This window comes from Monodon monoceros, unplaced genomic scaffold, assembly GCF_005190385.1.
Source record: "Monodon monoceros isolate NGI ecotype Baffin Bay Population unplaced genomic scaffold, NGI_Narwhal_1 Super_Scaffold_18, whole genome shotgun sequence".
NCBI lineage: Eukaryota > Metazoa > Chordata > Mammalia > Artiodactyla > Monodontidae > Monodon > Monodon monoceros.
Window position 1 is genome coordinate 30,210,805 of NW_021703774.1, and position 23,866 is coordinate 30,234,670.

Sequence of the window (23,866 nt, forward strand, 5' to 3'; positions counted from 1 at the left end):
TCAGGAGCCTGTCTTTTGGTGGCCTTTGCCCCTTGGGAATACTCTAGCAAGGCAGAAAGTAAAAAAGTCTGCAAATGTTTACTCTATGATATCTTCCAATCAAAGTAATCCATACCAACAAGTAAAGCCCAGTCATATCTAGCCTATTGGGATCAACTCTTTCATTTAACTTATATCCTAGCCACACTTCCTTCTCCTCCTCTCCCCCATTTTTCTATCTATTTATTTATGTTTTGCATTTGCATTTAAATACCATATTTCATAATGGAGAAAGTGAGTGCTATTGTCATTTTATTAATATAATAATGCAGTTGCTGTACATAATTAGAACTCAAAACCCAGAATGTACTGCAAAATGTTCATAAAGTCCATAAATCAAAGTTTTGATTGCCAGAATGGAGGCTATTACTCCCAGCTTGTCTGCCATGGTTTTAGCCACAGGCAGGCTATTTTTCCTGCTGATAGATGCTTTTTCTGGTTTGGGCTCTGGCTGTCTTCATCTCCCAGCTTGATTACTATATTGCAATAACAGTAGAAAAAAATTATAATACATTAGCATTAATGAATTGGGTGTCCCCAGGTACCATATTGTATGTTTTCTTCCTATTTAAATCATTATAAATAGGAAGGAGACAAAAAAGTTCACATGTATTGAACACCAACTGTATGCCAAGCACCTGTTGAAAACTTGGTATACAGTTGACCCTTGAAAAACACAGGTTTGAACTGCACAGGTCCACTTATTTGCAGATTTTTTCAATTGTAAATACTACAGTACTACACAATCTGAAGTTTTTGAATCTGAACATGCAGAACCCTGGATATGGAGGGGACTGACTGTAAAATTATACTCAGATTTTCAACTGTGTAGAGGGTCGGCACTGTGCAAGGGTCAACTGTATGTTATTCAATCTTAAAGAAAAAAGAGAGAGAAACTTCATAAAGTAGGTGGTAGACCAGAAAACTAAGTCTCAGATCGTGAAACTACTAAGGGAGAGAGAACCAGTATTCAAATCCAGATACATTTGATATCAAAAAATGAACTCTTTCAGGTCCAGACAAGGAATATCAATTTCACTTTACAGATGAGGTTCCTAAGACTCAGAACAGACCTGAGATGTGGAGCTGGGATTCACACCTGCTGTGTCAGACATGATGCCAACACAATGCATTTGTTAGAGATTCAGCAGGTACCCTCTAGCTATGTTAGTTCCATCATTTGATTTGTACTGGCTAGCACATGCATCTATAAATGTCAGTCCCAGAGTTTTGTAACCTCTCTCAAGTTTACCTGAGTGGATGATTTTCTGTATTTTATTTATAGTTGCCAACTATTCATTAAGGAATATACTAAAAGTAGCTGGGAATGTAATTAGAATTGCAGTCTTTTCGTTTGTAAAACTTGAACAAGCATAATGATAGCATCATTCAGTGTACTTTTAACTAGGTTATTAATTCCACTTAGGAGCATTTTCTGTCTCAGCAGAGCTTGATATTTCTATCTTATCCACTAGAAAAACCAAAAATAAAGATTACTCCACAGACCAAACTGCCCTGTGGTGTTGTCTAAATTCTTCTAGGAGCTGGTTGGCCTATTTGCTGTCTTCTTCTTTTTAGGTCTTCACTTTCTTTATTATTAACCTTTTTATGTACACATGTTCCTTTTATAAGCCAAGTTGAATATTTTTGTTTTAAAGAAGAAATAGGGCATGTACAACCTTTTAAAAATAAAAGGAGGGCTTCCCTGGTGGCACAGTGGTTGAGAGTCCGCCTGCGGATGCAGGGGACGCGGGTTCATGCCCCGGTCCGGGAAGATCCCACATGCCACAGAGCGGCTAGGCCCGTGAGCCATGGCCGCTGAGCCTGCACATCCAGAGCCTGTGCTCCCCAGCAGGAGAGGCCACAGCAATGAGAGGCCCATGTACCGCAAAAAAATAAAAATAAATAAATCAAAGAAAAGAAAAGAAAGGAAAGGAAGGAAGGAAAGTAGGAAAAATTAAGGAAAAATTTTAAAAAATTAGAAAGAAGGAAAGAAAAGTAGAAAGGACTGGTAAAGCTAATAAGGCCTAGAGCATAAGATATTGAAAATATATCTATTCATCAAGGTAGGCTACTCAGAAAAAGAAGGGAAATGTAAGTGATTATATCTGTTATCCAGAAGGAGCCATAGACAGTTGTGTAAAAGCTATCTAAAAAGTCAGGCCCCTTTATCTTTTATTAAATATAACAGCAGTTTTTATCTCCTAGCTGAAGAATGAGTTAGGTTTTTTTCCCCCTCTGTATTTGAGTTGAGGGCAATACTACTTGCTCTATTCCTATGTCATAATTGTGAAGCCTTTCCTTTTATTACAACTAAGAATGCTAGGAAATGCTAGCTACAGTAGTACAGAAAACATGATGAGTGCTGATAGAAGCTTTGTAACCTAAATACGATCCTACTATGGCATGAATATACCGGTCTGTTCACTATCACTTGGTCACAAACCATACATAAAGATTACTTCTTTCACAGTAAAAAGATTATGCTTTATAAAATAATGAGTCTGAGAAATTCAATGTAACATATAATATGATTTTTAAATTTTGAAAATTCCCATGTAAATGAGAAAGTCGTGGGTCTAATAAAACTAAAATGCTTTTTTAAATTTTGCAGTTATATTAAAATGTAAGTGATTGGACCTCTTGAATTATCCAGAATTCCTCCTTCCTAATACCTGGGCACCAAGGCCCATTAGAGTACATACTGTAGAATTCTGGTTAACTACATTTCACCTGAGGCACACACTCAGAATATGGTTTGTGTCATTTTTCTATAAATAACAGCTCTTTTGATTTAATCTAAATTTTTGGAAGGGGATCTTCCAGGTGTCACTAGCACTTTGATCCTTTTGAATGGCCAAAAGGAAGTGTCAGATTTTCAGACTCTGGAGGGTTACTTGTCTGTTTCAGCAAACCTGACATTTGATTCTTCCTTTGCTGAGTTTCATCCATTAAAATATCTGTGGTTTGGGTAATTGGGAGCTGCTGTGTAAGCAATGATAAACATACCACTTCTTTAATCTTCTTCTGACTGTTTCACCAGTGAAGCCTTGGCCTTCATTTAATGATCTGCCAGGTTTTCCTTGGGTATTTCCTCAAGTGTGCCTTCTGCTTTGTAGGTGGTTCAATATATCTTTTGGGGGGATAGATGTCAGATGTCACACATAGTACCCTATAATGCACACATTTTTCTTAAAACATTTTGGATTATTAAAAAGCAATGTAAGTCCACCATATGTAATTTGGGAAATGTGGAAAAATATAAAGAGGAGAATAAAAAGTTCTCATAAAAAGCAGTCAGATAACCACTAAAATTCTGGCACATTTTTTTAGTCTTCTTTGAAGGCCTGAGTTTTTTCATTGGAATTTGTCTCACTCAGTGTCTTTCCCTCCCCACATCTGGGAGTTTTCCTGGGCCACTCAGGAACCAGTATCTCATGTCCCTTTGCCCTCATCTGTTTGTGATACCCACATCCTTGCCACAGCTTCAATTGCCCTTATAAGTTTGCTGTGTCCCAGCACGATGACCCCCTGCCACCATCGCCTGACCCCAGCTACGGGCACCATTCCTTCCTGGAAGCTACGAAGCCTGTGCTTCTTCCCAGACTTCTACCTTCATCTCCCAGACTCTGACTCTACACAAGATTTGTTTGAGCCTTATGGAGAGTAGAAGGAAAATACATCAGGAAGCGTAACTATTACCCCTTCACAGTCCAGATCTGTCTTTGAGTCCTTTAGAAGCGGATTCCCTCTTGCCCTCCTCATGTCTAGTGACAGTGGCCAACATCCCCAACACTGACAATCTTCCAGGCATATTCAGGCCCAGCATCTGGGCTAAATTAACTCCTAGCCAATGAGAAAAGATGAAATTTGCCTTCATCCTACTCTTAGCCACAGTTTCTAAATTCTCATAGCTGACTCTAGGATTGGACTTTTCCAAGGACATCTGAGGACTGACCTTTTCTAAGGATATGTTTTTGGATTGACCTCTTCCAAGGGCTTGTTGACATAACACCACCCCTGTTGACAGGCCTGGAATGTCCTTCTGTTGTCACATGATGGTCTGATTTAAGGACATTTTCCAAAGTCTGGGGCAGATATTCACTAGACTGTGAACTTTGTAAATAGAAGGACTTTGTTTTGTTCTTTGCTCCATATCTAGCATCTTTACTATGCCTGGCATACCTATTGGGCATTTAAATATTATTTAATTGAATATTTTTAACAAAGAGAATATTAACATAAAAAATAGACTGTTTTTATCTTTCATATTTCACTTAACGTTATATTGAGAGCATTTTCATATTTATGACTCAAGCTCTAGATAGAGGTTTATCTCGAAGTGAAAAGCCCTAGGTTCCCATTACCCTACATCACACAGAAAGCGTTTAGTTATAGAACAGAAAATGAAACGTCCTGGGGTTATCAATCCATAGGTTTCATATAATCTATTTTTCTCTAAGTAAAGGCAAGGATAAATGTTATTCAACTGCAGGAAAATTTTCTGAAACAGCCTAAGGAAGTTGTTTTTATTGCATGGAAAATGAGTTTTATGAGCAAATAGTAGCTCCTGTTAGAAATAAAACATGATTTACGTGTTGAAATATTGCAGCACTCTGAAAACCCAAGCAAAAGCATAGCAATGACATAATGAGAGTCTCATAAAAATCATAAAAAGACAACATAGTTTGGAAGTTTATCTTTAGGCCTCAAATAATATCATATTAAGTGAAATCGCTGCTTTAGGTTATACTTTGATTATTTTTCTGAGAATTTTTCAAAAACTATAAAGCTATTAGAAAGTATCCTGAAACCCAGCAGGAATTCTTTTTTGAACATGATTCAAGGGCTCTCCACATGCTTCCAGCTTAGAAAAGTAGCAGTTGTAGACATTTCTTTTCATACAGTTCAGGAGAGTGAGTAAGTAGAACAGCGTTTCTGGAATGACACATTTATACCAACAAGTATCAGTAGATAAGATGATATTGTGGGTTGGATCACACGACTACTGAATTACTTACTCTTCTGGGACCTTTCTACTCGATCTGGTGTGTAGTGAACAGCTATTAAGGAAGGAGAGCGTCTTGTCCCTGTACAATAGGCAAATTCCCATCGCCTCACTTTTTTACAAACATGCACCCTTAGTTTTATTAATGCCTTCTAGCTCCCAACTGGCCTCCTAAATTTAATAAGTATGCCTAATTTACTAACAGAGGTTTAGATTATTTGGTATTTATTCTTTTTGGTGTTCTCTGAGCTTCCTGGGTTTAGATTTGGTGTCTGACATTAATTTTGCGAAGTTCCTCACCATTATTATTTCAATATTTCTTCTGCTGAATTATTTTCTCCTGGTATTCTATATACACATACTAAACACATATACACATACTAAACATACATATACACATACTAAACCTTTTTATATTGTCTCACAATTCTTGGATACTCTGTTTTGTTCTTTTTTATTATTTTTTTTCTCTGAATTTCAGTTTGGTGGATTTCTATCTCCGAGATCACTGATTCTTTTCTCAGTCTTATGAAGTCTACTAATGAGTCCAGTAAGACATTTTTCATTTCTGTTACAATGTTTTTGATTTCTAGCATTTCCTTTTGACTCTTTCTTAGAATCTCTCTGCTTACATTACCCATCTATTTTTGCATATTTTCCACTTTTTCCATTAGAGCCCTTACCAGAATAATCATAGTTATTTGTAATTTCCTCTCTGATAATTTCAACTTCTGTGTCATATCTGATTTGGTTCTGATGATTGTTTTGTTTCTTTACACTGTATTTGTCTTGCATTTTGCACGCCTTGTAATTTCATTGAAAGCTGGGCATCCTCTTCCTTATAATAGGAACTAAGGCCTTTAATGTACTGATTTTTAGTAATCTGGCAAGTAGTTGGGCTGTGTTTAATGTTTGCTATAGTGATCAATGACAGAGGCTTCAAATTCCTCTAATGCTTTCATTTTTGTCCCTGCGCTTGACTTTGGGCTTCTCTAAGCACTCCACCTCAGAGAACATCTGTTTATTACAGCTTTGAGGTGTAATGTCCTGATATTATACTGGATCCTTCAGGTGTTATGGTTAGGTATTGAGGAGTGGGGGAATTCTATAATCTCCAACTAAATCCCAGTGTGTTAATGTGCCTGTGTCTTGGAGCTGTGACCTTCACAAATATTCTCCAGTTGTATAGATCTTCCATCTGTTTACAACTACCTTTATTCCCTGGCTGTAGCTTTCCTAAACTATTTTCTTGAAATACTTTCCTATCAGCTATGTTTTCTTTCCTCTTGGCTAGGTGAGATAGGAAGTCTAGGGAGGGCTGGCATGGAAGAAATGCCCTTTCTCCAGTGGGAATAAGTCTGGAAAAGTTTTTTCCCCTGCAGCATAGTCCTGTGTGTGGAGAAAGCTCTGAGAATATTTCACAATGACTATTCTTTCTCTCCTCCTTTGAGAGCCATGAGGGGTCTTTCTTGGGTCTTCATTATAGGGATCTAGTGGGATCCTAGAATTATAGCCCATGAAAGTGTGGTGCCTCCCCAGGACAAGCCCCTGGTGTTTCTCACTCTTCTGCTAGTCTATACTTAGCCCCAAGGTCTTTGTCAAAATTGTTATTTTAGTGTTTTACTAGGTAATGGATCTAACAACTCTCCTCAAAGTAAGTAAATCTTGGTTGTGTCCCTGGATGAGTCTGTCTCTGCAGACTTTGGGGTGGAGGTTTGTCCTTCAACTTCAGTTCTTTGATTGGTCGAAAAAAATTAGTTGATTTTCAGCTTGTCCAGCTTTTCCTTGTTGTAAGGATGAGAGTAACAACTTCTAAGCACTTTACTTGTCTCAGCTGAAACCAGAAGTCACTGTTTGAATTTTTAAGCACAGCATATTCCACTGCATTGTGAGTCTCTTGAGGATGGACCTAGAGACAACATCATATTCACTTTTGTATCCATGGGATGAAACTAAGCATACAGTGAATAATTGTATGGATAACAGGATGGATATATGGACGTATAGATGGGTGAAGAAATGAAGACTCATAAATTGCTAAAACCTGGTATGAATCAATAATGGAGAAAAAGTTTAAAGGAAATAAGAAGGAGATATAATTTTATTAATTAATTTTATAAGATAAGCCTAGGAAACAAATCCAGAATGAATAGTGACAAGAATTAGAAGGGAGAGCACATTTAGGCAAATTGGAGATAAATTAAAGGACCTTTCTCTTCACCATGAGTCTAATATCATTCCATGACTAGTCTACACCAGGCTTTCTCAAAGCTTTCATTGGAAACTGGTGGATGTCTTTTTTTTTTTCACTCATGCTCTATATAATAAGACTATTCATTTTATCTAAAATTCAATATAATGCAGCACAACTCAAATTAATGCAAATTAAAGCAAGACACCATTTATTCCATCAAATGAAGAATGAGGAAATAAATAGTAATGCCAAGTGGTTCACAAGTTTGCAGGGATACCAACACATTTACAACCTCCTGGTGAGAATTTAAATTGTATGCATTTCTGGAAATTAATTTTGTGTATACAGAAACACTTTAAAAATATGTGTAACTAAAAAAGAAAAGAAAAAATGGGCTTCCCTGGTGGCGCAGTGGTTGAGAGTCTGCCTGCCGATGCAGGGGACACGGGTTCGTGCCCGGTCCGGGAGGATCCCACATGCCACAGAGCGGCTAGGCCCGTGAGCCATGGCCGCTGAGCCTGTGCGTCCGGAGCCTGTGCTTTGCAACGGGAGAGGCCACAACAGTAAGAGGCCTGCGTACCGAAAAGAAAAAAAAAAGAAAAAATGTGTGTAACTTTTGACTTCATTACTTATTTCTAAGAATTTGTTCTATGAAATAATGTAGGATTCATTTATCTGTTTTTGCTAGTATACCTTTTAGTTGTTTGTAATATTCTGGAAAGTTAAGGTACTAATAAGAGAGCAGGCCAAAAAAATAAACAAACCAAAAATAAAAAAGTTCCAACTCACATAGAACTTAAATGTTTATTGGAAAAGATTAATACTAAATAACAAATAGATAAACATGTAAAATTATAAGTGGTAATGAGTGATATGCATATAATTAAAGCAAAGTAAAATGGTATGTAGTGAGTAAATCCTATGTTATTCTGTGTAGTCAGGTTATAGTACCCTGATGTGGTAGATTTCACCAGACATCAACTGGGGGAAGAAAGGAGGATGTTCAGCTCTCTGGAGGAAGAGTGCTGAGCGTCTCAGGCAGAGAGAGCAGCAATTGCAAAACCTCAAGGCATGAATATGCATGGTAAGTTTGAGGAAGAGTGAGGAGCTCTGTGTGCTAGAGCAGGATATGTGAAGGGGAGGAAGACAGAGAAATAACTAGTGGCTAGATCATGTAGGATTTTTTTTAAGGCCAAAGCAAGCACTTTGAACTCTATCCTGAGAAATATGAAAAATTATTGGAGGATTTTAGTAAGAGTGACATGACCTGATTTACATTTTTAAATAATCACTGTGGAAAAGAGCAGGGCATGAATGGAAACTCATTGAAATGTTGTTGCAGTGATTCAGCCAAAAGATGATACCAGATTGGACTGAGGTGGTGATGGCAGAAGTGGGTATTAAATAGGTAGATTCTGAGCTCATCAGGTAGAATCATCAGAATGTTCTCACGGACTGGATGTGATGAATGGGAGAAAGACAGGTATCAAATACTGAAAATTACAGGCCAGTATCATTGATGAAAAGAGATGGAAAAATCTCCCTCACCTATTTCTCTCCTTCTCTGCCCACCTCCCTTCTGGCAATCACCTGTTTGTTCTCTGTATCTGTAACTCTGTTTCTGTTTTGTTAAGTTTGTTCTTTTATTCCATTGTGATGTCTTTGTCTGGTTTTGGTATCAGGATGATGCTTGCCTTGTAGGATGAGTTTTGAAGCATTCCTGCCTGTGAAATTTTTGGAAATAGTTTGAGAAGGATAGGGGTTAACTCTTCTCTACGTGTTTGGTAGAATTCACCTGTAAAGCTGTCTGGTCCGGAACTTTTGTTTTGGGGGAGTTTTTGTTTGTTCGTTTTGTTTTGTTTTGTTTTCCTGATTTAATTTCATTACTGGTAATTAGTCTGTTCATATGTTCTGTTTCTTCCTGATAAGTCTTGGGAGATTTTACATTTTGAGGATGTTTTGTATTTTTGTGGTGTTGAGTGTAACTTCTTTTTCACCATTTCTGATTTTATTGATTCGGGCCCTCTTTTTTTCTTGATGAGTCTGCTAAAGGTTTATCAATTTTGTGTATCTTTTCAAAGAATCATTAATCTTTTCTATTGTTGTGGTCTCTATTTCATTTATTTCTGTTCTGATCTTTATGATTTATTTCCTTCTACTAATGTAGGGGGTTTTTTGTTTGTTTTTTTCTAGTTCTTTAGGTGTAAGGTTAGGTTGTTTGAGATTTTTCTTGTTTCATGAGGTAGGTTTGTATTACTATACACTTCCCTCTCATAACTGCTTTTGCTGTGTTCCATAGATTTTGGATCATTGTGTTTTTTATTTCATTTATCTCCAGGTATTTTTCTTATTTCTTCTTTGATTTCTTCAGTGATCCATTGGTTGTTAAATAGCATATTTTTTAGCATCCATGTTTCTGTTTTTTGCAGTTTTTCTCTTATAGCTGACTTCTACTCTGATAGTGTTATGGTCGCAAAAGATGCTTGATATGATTTCAATTTTCTTAAATTTACTGAGACTTGTTTGATGGCCTAGCATGTTATCTACCTTGGAGAATGTTCCATGTGCACTTGAAAAGAGTGTGTATTCTGCTGCTTTTGGATGAATGTTCTATATAGATCTATTAAGTCCTTTTATTCTAATGTGTCATTTTAGGCCTTATTGATTTTCTGTCTGGATTATCTGTCCATTGATGCGCCTGGGGTGTTAAAGTCCCCTAATTTTATTGTGTTCCTGTTAATTTCTCCTTTTGTGTCTGTTAATATTTGTTTTATGTATTTAGGTTCTCCTATGTTGGGTACATATATATTTCCAATTGTTACATTTTCTTGGATCACTCCCTTGATCATTATGTAACATCCTTCTTTGTCTCTTGTTACAGTCTTTATTTTAAAGACTATTTTGTCTGAAATAACTATTGCTACCCTAGCTTTCTTTTGATATGCATTTGCATGGGGTAACTTTTTCCATCCCTTCACTTTCTGACTGTGTGTGTCTGAAGTGAGTTTAGATTTGAAGTGAGTTTGCTTGTAGGTAGCATATATATGCACGTGTATTCATTCAGCCACTCTATGTCTTTTGATTACAGCATTTAGTCCACTTACATTTAAAGTAATTATTGATATGTATGTTTTTATTGCCATTATGTTCATTGTTTTGATGTTGGGGGTGCCATTCCCTTCTGGCCTGCAGAATTTCTGCTACAAATTCAACTGATAGCCTTGCAGGAGTTCCCCTTGTGGGAGTTCCCTTGTATGTAACTTGTTGTTTTTCCCTTGCTACTTTTAATTATTTTCTCTTTATCTTTAACTTTTGCCATTTTAATTACAATGTGCCTTAGTGTGGTCCTCTTTGGCTTGATCCTGTTGGGAGTCCCTGTGCTTCTGGACATGGATGTCTGCTTCCTTTTACAGGTTAGGGAAGTTTTCAGCTATTATGACTTTAAATCTGTTCTCTGCTCCTTTCTCTCTCTCTTCTCCCCCTTGAGACCCCTATAATGAGAATGTCAGTATGCTAGATGTTGTCTCAGAGGTCTTTTAAACTGACCTCATTTCTATATTTTTTTTCTTTTTTCTGTTCAGCTTGAATATCTGTCTTCCAGCTTGCTGATCTGTTCTTTCATATTATCTATCTACTGTTGATTCCTTCTAGTGTATTTTGCATTGCAGTTATTGTATTCTTCATCTCTGGTTCTTCTTCATATTTTCTAACTCTGTTAAAAAGTTTTGACTTCTCTATTCATTTAATCTTTTCTCAAGTTCTTTGAAAGTCTTTACAATCACTACCTTGAACTTTTTATCTGCTAGATTGCCTATTTCCACTTCACTTAGTTCTTCTGGGGTTTTATCTTGTTCCTTCGTTTGGAACATATTCCTCTGTCACCTCATTTTGCCTAATTTATTATTTTTGTGTATTTGGTAGGTTGGTTACATTTGCCAACCTCATAGAAGTCACGTTTTGTAGGAGACATCCTGTGCATCCCAGCAACGCTCTCCTCTCTTATCACCAGCTCTATATGCTCTAGGGGTACCCCCTATTTGGGCTGCATGGGTCCTTCTGTTGTAATGGGCTGACTACTGTGGGTTGTCTGGTGAGCATGGCTGGCACTGGTCTGGTTGGTTGCCAGGGCCTGCCTTGTGCACAGGCTGCCAGCCACTGGTTGGAGGGGAGAGGTCACAAGGCTGCTGGCTCTGGGGCCCCAGTTGTGTACCAAGGCTAGTGTTGGCCAACTGGTAGATGGAACCAGGTTTTAGAGTTGATAGTCGCATGGCTGGGGGTCCTGGATCTAGTGCTGATCTACTTGAGGGTGGGGCCAGTTCCTGATACAGCTGGCTGTGGGGTTCAGGGTGTCCCAAAGCTGGTGTTGGCCCATTGGTGAAAGGGTCTGGATCCCAATATGGCTGGGGTTCCAAGATGTCTTGGAACTGGTCTTGGCCTGCTGTTGACCACAGCCAGGACCCAAGGAGTCTCGAGGCTGATGCCCTCCCACTGGTAGGTAAAATCAGGTCCTTGGGATAGTGCCAGCCCACTAGGGAGTGAAGCTGGGTCCTGGGGTCTTGGACTGTAGGACGCTGGGGTCCTGGAGATTTTTGGCCCACTGGTTGGTGGGGCTGGGCCCCAGGGGGTCCTGGGTCTGGTGCCTACCCACTGTGAATGACGGTGGCCCTAGGACTAGTGCCAGCCCACTGGTGGACAGAGCCAGGTCCCAAGGTCTCTGGCTGCAGGGCCCTGGGGGTCCCGGGGCTAGTGTTAGTGCATTGGTGTGAGGGGCCTGGTCCTGGGACCTCTGGTCAACATTGCTGGGTCTCAGGGCAGTTGTGGAGTTAGGAGGTCTTAAGGAAGCAAGCCTGCTTGTTTGGTGGGGCTGTGTCTCTGCCTAGCTAGTTGCTTGGACTGAGTTGTCCCAGTTCTGGTGCAGACAGGCTGGTGGGAGGGGTTGGGGCTGGTACTAATTAGCTAGAGGGAAGATTCTAAAATGGGGCTTACCAGCACCAGTGTCCATATGATAAAACAAGTTCCCCACAATGACTGCCACCATTGTCTGTGTCCCCAGGGTGAGCTCTAGTTGCCTCCTGCCTCTCTGGGAGGCTCTCCAAGATCAGCAGGTGGGTCTGCCCCAGGCTCCTGTCAAATTACTGCTTCTGCCTTGGGTCTAGAGCATGTGAGATTTTGTGTGTACCCTTTAAGAGTGATTCCCTATTTCCCACAGTCCTCTGGCTCTCCCAAAAGTAAGCCCCACTGGCCTTCAAAGCCAAATGCTCCGGGGGCTTGTCTTCCCGGTGCAGAACCCCTGCACTGGGGAACCCAATGTGGGACTCAGTCCACTAGCTCCTTGGGGAGAACCTCTGCAACTGTAATTATCATGCCATTTATGAGTAGCCCACCCAGGGGTGTGGGTCTTGACTATACTGGGTCTCTGCCCCTCCTACCCATCTGTTGTTGTTCCTTCTTTATATCTTTAGTTGTAGAAGATGTTTTCTGCTAGCCTTCCAGTTTTTTCTCATCAATAGTTTCTCTGTAAATAGTTGTAATTTGGGTGTGCCCATGGGAGGACGTGAGCTCAGGGTCCTTCTACTCCTACCATCTTGGCCACTCCTCTAGAATTTCTTGATTTGAATTCTGGCAATAGAGTCTTCTACTCTATATATTTTATTAGAAGAATCTTATGAAACCATATACTTTTTAGAGGCTGATTGATTTTAATCCTTTAAAAATATCTGGTGTTTATAAATTCTGGCTTATTGTGCAAAAATAGAAAATAATTTTGTGGAGGGGTGTTAATCCTTTTATTAGCTCATCCATATTTCTTCTTTATGTTTCTGAACCTGCCTTATTGTAGTATTATGCAATAATCATAGTTTCAATATTTAAAATGAAAATTGTTGATGGAAATTTGTGCTGATTTTAAAACAGCAAAAAGAAAAATTATTTTAATACATCTCATTTTAATAAATTTACTTCCTCTAGTCTCCAAACTTTTTCTTTGCAAAAGAGTATCTCTATTGATTAGATCCATGGGATATATTGTGTATTAGAATTCTAGACGTCACTTGTTTGCAGGTTAACTTGTTTCCAACACACACATAAACCAGTATATAAACACAGAGAGAAGAAAAGAAAACTGATAAGTACATGTACTTATGCAAACTGGAATTTTTTCACTTTGAATGTTGTAATGATTATTTAAACAGTTGCTGACATCAGTCCTGATATCCCACACTACACCCCCAGTTGAAGCAATGATTTCTGCAAAATAGAGATGAAAGGAAATTTTATCTTGTTTTGCTTAGAAATTTCATAAAAACTATTTCCATGATCCAAGGGTATAGCTTTGAAATTAGCTTTATACTTCATTATGGTTTAAATATCGTTAAGGAATAGTGATTTTAAAAACGTAGTACCATGAGCAGGTAATATCAGAAGACTATGTGGCTTATTCTTTTTGTATGTGTGTGTGTGTTAGTTTCTGCTTGATAACAAAGTGAATTGGCTATACATATACATATATCCCCATATCTCCTCCCTCTTGCATCTCCCTCCCACCCTCCCTATCCCACCCCTTTAGGTGGACACAAAGCACCAACCTGATCTCCCTGTGCTATGCAGCTGCTTCCCACTAGCTATCTATTTTACATTTGGTAGTATATGTATGTCCATTCCACTCTCTCACTTTGCCCCAGCTTACCCTTCTCCCTCCCCATGTCCTCAAGTCCATTCTCTATGTCTGCATCTTTATTCATGTCCTGCCCTTAGGTTCTTCAGACCTTTTTTTTTTTTTAAGATTCCATATAGATGTGTTAGCATACAGTATTTGTTTTTCTCTTTCTGACTTACTTCACTCTGTATGACAGACTCTAGGTCCATCCACCACACTACAAATAACTCAATTTCATTTCTTTTTATGGCTGAGTAATATTCCATTGTATCTATGTGCCACATCTTCTTTATCCATTCATCTGTCAATGGACACTTAGGTTGCTTCCATGTCCTAGCTATTGTAAATAGAGCTGCAACGAACATTGTGGTACATGACTCTTTTTGAAGTATGGTTTTCTCAGGGTTGGTGGGAATGTAAACTGATACAGCCACTATGGAGAACAGTATGGAGGTTCCTTAAAAAACTAAAAATAGAACTACCATACGACCCAGAAATCCCACTATGTGGCTTATTCTTTAGGAGTGACATTTGATTTTCAAACCAAATGCATTTAGGGCATTCTGTCACATGGCATGAGTTACTGGGTATTTGTGTGCATTTTTACAACTAGCTTTTGAAAATATATAGATAGAACATACATCAATCCAGTTTTTATCTATTTGGAATAAGTATTACATTTGCTCTGTGCACAAATCACTCTTAATTTACCATAGGATTGAGTTTTAAGCAACTGAAATTCAAATCTGCTATTGTATTTCATATTGTACATTTAAATTTATTGTTTGTGTTATTGGGGCAGGCACAATGGCAAGAGTATCTGAGGAAGAAAGAAAAATATCTATTTCCATTTGATACAAAGAGGCAAAATAAATGTGGCAGCATCTCTGCCACAACTTCCAGCATGGGTGTTGATTGCACACCATGTCATAGAATCAGAGTTGGAAACAGTTTAGTGATCCACCCCTGCATTTCCAGATGCCTACTTTAAGGTCCAGAGAAATGAGATAACTTAAGATACGCAGTCACAGAAACTAGACTATGATTGGCATTCAAATCCCATGACTTGGAGTTGAGCGTGTTTTTCCATGATATGCACGCATTCTTGTTAAGTAGCATGTGCTGTCTTTGATTTGAAGCAACATAAGCTGCAGAAGCTCCCTGTCTTTTTAAAAATTGAACTGTAGTGCATTTACAGTGTTTTATTAGTTTCAGGTGTACAGCAAGGTGATTCCGTTTTATATATATACTTTTTCAGATTCTTTTCCTTTATAGGTTATCACAAAGAATTGAGTATAGTTTTCTGTGCTATACAGTAGGTCCTTTCTGGTTATCTTTTTTTATATATAGTAGTCCCTGTCTATTAAAGTTAGCTCAGTGTCTTACTTTCCTTCCAACTCATTCAACCAGACTAACTGGTGGAAACTTTGCAGAATATATACTGAATTTTAGAGGGAATATTGCTTTCCACTGTCATTTATTATTGCCTTGCTCTTGTGATTGTTGTAGATTGCTTACACTATTCTTGAATAAACTCAGTGTGAGTTTTCTCTCATCTGAATACTATTCTAGCACCTAATCACACATATAAATAAAATAGAATCTTGTTGAGGTGCAGCTGATTTTACACAATGATGGAACTACCATTTATCCAGAAGGATATACTATATCAGTGAAATGAACGTGCTGATATCCTATAGTTACCAGATAACATAGATCTTAAACCAATTCTCCACACCAATATCACATAGGTCTTTCTCTCTCTTTTTAAAAATTTCAGCATTATTCTTCATATTGAAATAATCTCTTAAGGTGTCATACTTACTGATACTAGGCAACTAGACTTTTCTACCCTAAGTGTGTGATAAGGGCCATTGATGTTTGATCCTGTTACTTTCAGTACCAATTTTTTAATGAGTTAATTTTTTTGAGTCCTGGGAAAATATTATGCTTCCTTAAGAAATCCTCTCCATTCTGACTGCTGTTCCTGTGCTTCCTCTGTCACTGTTGTTTTTCAGCATTGCCATTCTTGGTGTGTCCTCATATCATTCCTCCCCGCCCCCAGCTCCTGAACTGTGGGAGTTCTCACTGATCTGTTACATTTTCATGTTTCAGATTGTAAACCTGGTGTGCAGAATATGTTACCTTTGGAAATCTTTTCCTATACTATGATACCAAATCTTTGGGATTTGGGTAGTGTTCTTTGCTGCCTAGGAATAAGTGTAAGTGCATCCCAGAGCAGATTCATCATCTGTACACTAAAGATCCCAGTTTGATCACCTGGAAGACTTTAAAGAGTGTTCAGTTGGAAGTGTTTAACATGATCTAGAAGCCTGGATCAATACCAGCTACTAGTTTCCCCACTGCCTTTTGCACTAGACTAAGTGCTACTGAATGTGTCCTTTCATAATATGAACTAACCGATAATAACTCACATTTTTGGAGCACTTCTATGTGGCTGGCCTTATTTTACGTGCATTGCACATTTATCTCAATTGTTCCTCACAACAGACTTTTAACATCAGCATTTTATTATCTTTGTTTTACAGATGAGGACACAGGCCCAGAGAATGTGAGCCTTCTGCCCCAGTCATACAGCTAGCACATGAGGGAGTCAGAGTTTGAACCCAAGTGGCTGGCTTGTACATCCTAGCTGCTTCACCCAACACTGTGCTCCTTTGTTTGGAAATATTATTCGCTTGCATTAATTACCTAGTGTAAGCTTCAAAGCTGGTATAAATTATGCTTCTGTTTTTATTTCTCCCAAATAGAATCTATTTTATCTTATTTAATCTATTTTACCATATTGTACACTTCTAAATCCTGATTTTTGATTGCTAAAAGGCAAGTGGCACTTCATTTTTCTATGTGGAAATGATTTTTTTTTTAATAAAAGGAGAAAAGCCCCAATACTTACTTCTTTCACTAATTCTTACTATTGAGAAGATAGACCTACCTCAGAAATTCCTAACTGTAGTAATAGTTCACTTTTATTTGGCCTTGTTGGAGAAAAAAAAGTCTTCTGCGTATGTGATTTTTCTACATGATTAATCTTACCTTGCAAATGCCTATTCTAAAAAAAGTATAATATTTTGAAATATTTCTCTAATGACCACTTCCCTGTCTTCATAGAGAATAACAAGTTTAACAAAGTCTTTCCTTTATGGCTCAGAATCATCATGATAATGTCTGTTATTTTACTATTTAATAATTTACCTCTGTCTACTTTTTAGTTTTTCTTTCCTTGATGTCATATCATCGGCTGTCATTTTTTTTCTATTTTGAGTGGATTTCCTTCTAAAATACTTCTCCCCATAACACTAATCATATTTGCTACATCACGTATGCTGTGTTGATAATGAAACAATCACATTTTCTAATATATACACATAAAAGTAAAAATGCATGACAGGAAATAAAAATAGAAGATTTAGTGAAATTTTTTATTATTATTTCTTCACTCAGAGGCATTGTTCCATCACTGTGAAATTATAGGGTATATTTGGGAGATGCTGAGATTACCCGCTGTGGGATCCCTGGATAAAGAAGATATTACTGAGTTCTGAAAATATGTTATAAATACAGAACTGAATATAGAAATATATATTTCTACATATGGAAATATAGAACTGAACACACAAGTCTCTTTTATAGTATGCTTTTTATCCTATTAACTTTCTGAAGTAGTTGTGATTCAAAAGCAAATTACACCATGCAGAATTCGTTTTACTTTTAAAGGATTTTGATAATTCTGTTGTTTAAGGGTTTGAGGTGAAGTAATGCGATGAGCACATCAGGCTTAACAAAGCTACACTACGCTGTTCACATAGTAACAGTTGTTTAGAGATGCATTTTTACTTCTCGGTTTGTTCATGGCTTGAACATCCAAATGAAAAATAAACTGGAATCTTAATGGTAAGTTTCTTGTTGAAGTTTATCCAGTTGTGTGGGTGACGTGGATAACACATGTGCAAGACGATTTATTAGTAATTATTTTGCTAAGAAGCATAATGTTGTGGGGCTATCTGGTGCGCCATTATTGGGAGGGTGATCTTGATAGACTACCCATTAGATTCTTTCAACACTTAGTTCCAAGACTGCCAGTGGTCCTCCAGCTTCTTATTAGATTAAGGCTGTGCTGAGATTCAGGGGCAGCTGGATCATGGGGAAATGTAGCTCCATGCTTATTACTCACAATAAACAATTCAACCTTGAGAAAACTATCCCAAGCCCACCCTAAGATCTCTTAGTGGCGTTTATGCCATTTATATCACTATTATCTTTTCCCATATAAAACACTTAGAACAGTCCCACCTCAAAAGCTTTAAAAGTATTTTGAAAAGATATTATGAACATCTAAATTATCTTGGCAAAGCATAAGCTGCTCATCATCACGACACTAGATAACTAGTATTTTTTGTGCAGTATATGTTTTTCATATTCCATATGTCATTTATTCATAAATTTACTTATTCACTCATTCAGTAAATACTGATTCAATAGCTACTTTTGCTATTGCTATGCTACATGTCAAGCTTATAGCCTTAAATGAGACAGAAAATTCACCCCGATGCCCTGATTTTCATCTAACCATTCATCCTGTCTTGGTCATGTTCTCTGGAGGTCCTGTGATAGAGCATGTAACTTGTCCAGTCTCAATCTCTCTAGGTTACTGTTTGACCAATGACCTTGAAATCATTTTATAAGGTTTGTTAGAAGTTCAGTCCTCTTATATATTAAGTTAAATAGTTTGATTTGACCTCTACATAGAACTATGTGTGGGCCATGCAGAAACTAAATTTTGATCTTATTGATACCACCACAAATGTACATCTATTGAATTCAAGGCATTTAAAAAACCTATCAAAACCAATTTTCCTTATTAATAAAATTATGGAGCATGAGAATCTGTTGGAGGGTTGCAAAATGAGAATATATATCATTAAACCAAACAAAAACGGAGTATCGTACCTCGAAAAAAAGAGGTCGAGATTACTTGCTAATTCACTATTATTCTCTTCAGCAAACATTTATGCAGGCCTAATTATGGTAGTGTTATGTGAAGAAAACCTGCAGACATTCATCTTGCCCTCTAGAAATGTATGATTTATCATATAATTAGTATCTATTGAATACAGAAAGGTAAGAACTTGCTTATGTTCATTTGCTTCTGATTTTCTTTTCTGCAGCTTCCCTATATTTACTTACACTATGTTTTTCTAATCCTCATCAACACATTAGCACCTGTTTTTTGATGTTTCTTTGTTTTATTTTAGTCACACTCTTCCCTGTGCTTAGAGTTTAGAAACTTTGCTATTAATCTTTCTGAGCATCTGTTCTCCTTTCTTGTATCTATACTCTGAAAATTTCCCCATGTGCCATAATTCAATTTACCTTTCTGGAAAGTAGTGCTAATAATATTTTCCTAGGCCACAGACTGCTGGAATAAAATGAATAAAGATGGTTGTAACAAGATAGGTGGACCACCTGACTTTGAAATCCCCAAACAGATGTAATATATTGCTCTGCCCAGGGCTACCAGACAGGAACACCCAGGGATTCTGAACATGACCAAGGCTGTAAGCACCTGCTCATTATTATAGGCCAGCATTCTTCACAGATCCTCTTGCCATTTTAATTTTATAAATAATCCACAAAAAGAAGACATAACTGGCTGATGCTATTTAGGACTGCCAGCTCCCCCACTCAGCCTGGTTGAAGGCAAATTTATGGAAGTGGATTTCCTGAAAGTACTTTAAAGAAAAGTAAAAATCATTCAGTGTGTAAATAAAGAAGCACAATAGCTACCACCTGTTGAGTATCTACTATAGCACAGGGTACTATTCCATCTTCTTCTTTATATATATTCTTATTTGATTTTCATACCAGCTCTGCAAGGTGGGTTTATTACCTCTATTAATGGATAGGAGAGTTACAGAGAATTTAAGTAACGAAAGCTAGTGAGTATCTCCAAAGGTTTTGTTCTTCCCACAATATCACACTACCTCCTGAGCTTTAATAAGAATCACAGAATATGTGGGTATATACTTACAAGCAGCTTAGACTTTGAGAAGACCTTGACTTTGAACTAAAAGGATTCGTAAGTGATGAAAAAATCCTCCTTTGTAGAAAAAGAACATTCTATGCAGGGAGAGACTTGATTGGTAGTGTGAAAAGATGACTGGGACACTTAATAACAGTCTCTGGACACATGACAAAGAGGCTGATTGGCAGTTGTTCTTTATTATTGACAAGATCAGTGGAGTGGAGGCCGGAGATGGAAGAAGTTACCAATTAAAATATTTGCAAGATGCTAGATAATAATTAAAAGGGGCACTGTAGTAGCCCATTACAGGTAAAATTTAACAATTATCTTATTATTAGCCAATATAGGCATGGAAGTGAGGAGAGTAATTTACTGCATAAATTAAAGTATTATATTCCAACTATTTCCCAGACTACTGGGAAAATATAATGTTTTCATTGTCATATAAACCTCTACATAGTCCATATGTAGAATACTGTATACAGAGTAGTAAAAGCTAGAACAGTCTGGCCAACCACAGACTGCAGGCTCACTTAGTGCAGCATAAATTTTTCTAGATGCCTTAACATTACCTGTTAACATTGCCTCTAGTAATGGTCCATATCATTAGAAAAATTGCTGATAGTATTGGAAATTCATATTACAGGGCAGGGGGTGATGCAAGCAAGAACACTTTTTAAAGTTTAAAGTGCTATATAAATGCCAAATAGAATTGTTTGTGTAAGGTTATTAACATATAGCAAAATATGTCCCATCTATAAAATGAAGAAACCAGATTCTGTGATTTCAGGAAAAACCTTCAGTTTCAATGTTCCATAACTTTATGTTCTCATGGGCTGGTCGCCATGCACTGTTGGTCATTGCACAGTCACTACCAGGAAGCAGAGCCATCTTAGCACCTTATGTGGAAGAGCTGAAAGAAGAAGTATAAAGACAGGCTTTTCAGGATGCTGAGAATTCCAAAGCAAGAATATGTTCAAATGGAACAAGATAAAATTCTACATGGCTATAAGTCAACAGTTTTAAAGAGAGCTTTTATATGTGTTTTTTGGTTTGTTTATTTTCATGAAACAGTTGAGGCACTCCATTTGGGAACACTAATGGCTGCCCATGGCTACTTCTTTCCAATCTCGGATCATGTCCTCACACTCAAGGATGATGGCACCTTTTACCGGTTCCAAGTAAGTTTAATAAAAATATTCTTTAACAGTAAAAACAAGTCTGCATTTTCATTGTTTTACAAAAATTTTGAAAATTATGACTTATTTTACTTTGACTTGAGCTAGTTAGAATCTAATGATTTGTGAAAGCTAAATTGTGTGATGATTTAAATTATATTTTATATAAAATGTTTGAGAAAAATTCAGAGAGTGACAATGGAATTCACGAAGATGAGAGAGTTCATCTGTAAGTAACATTTATTTGCTAGGAAGGAAGTTGAGAGATTAACTAAATTTGTTACACTCTAGACCCTGCGTGATCCAGAGCCATCTACAGTCCAAGCAAATAGTCTTGGGAATGCTTGAAGCTCCAGGATAGAATTTAGCTAATAAATACATATCCTCTGCATGTCTGAGACCTACAAGTCTATGAAGACTGACATGCATGATGCTTTGCGTGCATATACTCATCTGAGACAGGAAGCCACCTTAGATAACTTATAAACTGACAAGAGTCGTTCTAGGTCATTTTTCAAATGAGATACCTATAAAGAATAATCTTTCAGGAAATGATTGTGGACTCTAATTTCAATTATTGAGCATTCAGTTGACACTTGAGTTTACAGTGGTTTACCTAAAGTGTATTCTACATTTCATTAGACATTATGGTTCATTAGTAACTGACTGGAAGATTCCAGCCTAAAAAAATTAAGGCATATATGCCAGAGTTCAAACTCTAGCTCTAGGTATTTTCAGAGGATTCTCCCCATCGTCCAACTTTTAGACATTGGAGCATTCTTCTCACTAGCCCTGAATGATTAGATGTTCTATATCTAAATAAAGTGGCTTGGATGCCTAAGGACTTGCTTGGACTTTGCAGTTGAAAACAGAGGGAATATGTTTTTAAAAATTGTTCTCAAAGATCATTGTCCTCCTAGAAAACTCTCACTGCCACTTCCTTAGGGCATGTCTATCGAAGGCAAATAATCATAGGACTTTCTGCACTGAATAGCTAGTAAATAAAGCAGTCTCCTGAAACTGTGATACTGACCTAAGTATTCAAGCAATTTAAATTAGTTGAATCACTTAATTTTAAAAGGCTTTAAAATAATGAAGCTTTATCCTTTATAGAGTTAAATTTAAAGTAATGGTAGCTTAAAACAGCTTATTATTGTTAGAGTAACTTGTGGTCCTAAAGTTAGCATTTTAATAAATAGAAATTATTAGTGATTAGCAAACAAATTATGTATGTGTTACTAACACTTTTTGATTTTTTAAAAGGAGTTACTTTGCTATTGCAGGATTACATTTTCCATAAAATTTTATTTTCTTATACAGGTTTTTCATATGCAGACTCTAAGTAAACGTTAGGCCTAAAAATTTCTTACAAATTCTAAGTGAAATGTATTTTTTTAACAAAAATACCAACTTTTATCCATCTTTGCTATCAATATTACAAGTAAAATCATCTGTGTATAATATAATATATTTATAAGGGAAACATTGAATATAGTCTATCTGTTAACAATTATCTAATTCAAAAATTTCCCTCAAAACAAACTAGCTGAGACATGGCCTAAAATTAGTGGTGATGTCTTGAATTAGTATAATTTACAACCTTTAACTCTGCTGTTGTCATTCCCAGACTGAAGTTAGTAGGCAGACAAGGTGTTCTTTTCTTTTTTGCGGTACGCGGGCCTCTCACTGCGGTGGCCTCTCCCGTCGCGGAGCACAGGCTCTGGACGCGCAGGCTCAGCGGCCATGGCTCACGGGCCTAGCCGCTCCACGGCATGTGGGATCCTCCCGGACCAAGCACGAACCCGTGTCCCCTGCATCAGCAGGCGGACTCTCAACCACTGCGCCACCAGGGAGGCCCCAGACAAGGTTTTATTGTCATGCTCATGGGTCAAAGATGAGCAAAGCTGGGAATGGATCACCCTGCATTCTGCAGAAAAGGAGAGACTGTTTTTAAAGAACTTTACAGCAAAGCAAGGGAATGAGTACAAATGATAAACTAATTACATCACTACTAGGTATAGGCAGAAGATTATCAAGTTCAATATGCCTAAATAGATGATAGATGATAGATAATCTTTTAAATTACATGAATTAATGTTAAATATTAAATGTTAAATATTTTAATGACACATCCACATTCAAAATAGGATAGAAACATGACATATTTGTAAATCTAATAACCATACGATCTAAAAACCAAGGGTTTAAAAACAAACAAAAGAAACCCCAGAAAAATCAGGGATAATTTAATTCCTGCTACAGTGTCTACCAAGGCATTAATTAGTTTATATTTGAACAGCTCTAATAACAGAAAATACACTATTGTTCAAAGTGTTTACTTCCATTTTTATGTTGGTTCCAAGCAGCATTAAGTTCTTTATTACATTGAATTGAAATTCAACTCCATGGAAGGATTTTAAAAATCATGTGTTAAAATAGGAAACTTGCAATATTGTGTTTACAATTGCTCCAGTGAATGATTGAGATTCTAACCATCATTAGGAATATGAAAAAGCTTTGGGGCATGAGTTTGAGGCAAACAGAAATCTTACTTTAATTTCACTGGTATGCCGCAGTAAATGTGTCTCAATTTTTCAATCATATGATTTTTGTATTTACTGTAAACTTGCAATTGTCTAATTTATCCTCCTTAGCTAACTGAAATTGAGTTCTGACATGATTATCCAGGTCACTTTCATGACTTTCATCACATTAGTATAGGTGCCAAAGATTACTGAGCAATGGC

The 23,866-nt window shown here is 37.2% G+C and overlaps 1 protein-coding gene across 5 annotated transcripts in view; it reads left to right on the forward strand.

Moving 5' to 3' along the window:
* Positions 1-23,866, forward strand: part of RGS7 (regulator of G protein signaling 7) — a 601,845-nt gene that overhangs the window by 451,464 nt on the left and 126,515 nt on the right. For all 5 annotated transcript variants that reach the window (XM_029227539.1, XM_029227543.1, XM_029227541.1 and 2 more), the window contains exon 5: positions 21,017-21,123. In XM_029227539.1, coding sequence (XP_029083372.1) covers positions 21,017-21,123 — 107 coding nt within the window. The remainder of the gene's footprint in view (positions 1-21,016; positions 21,124-23,866) is intronic.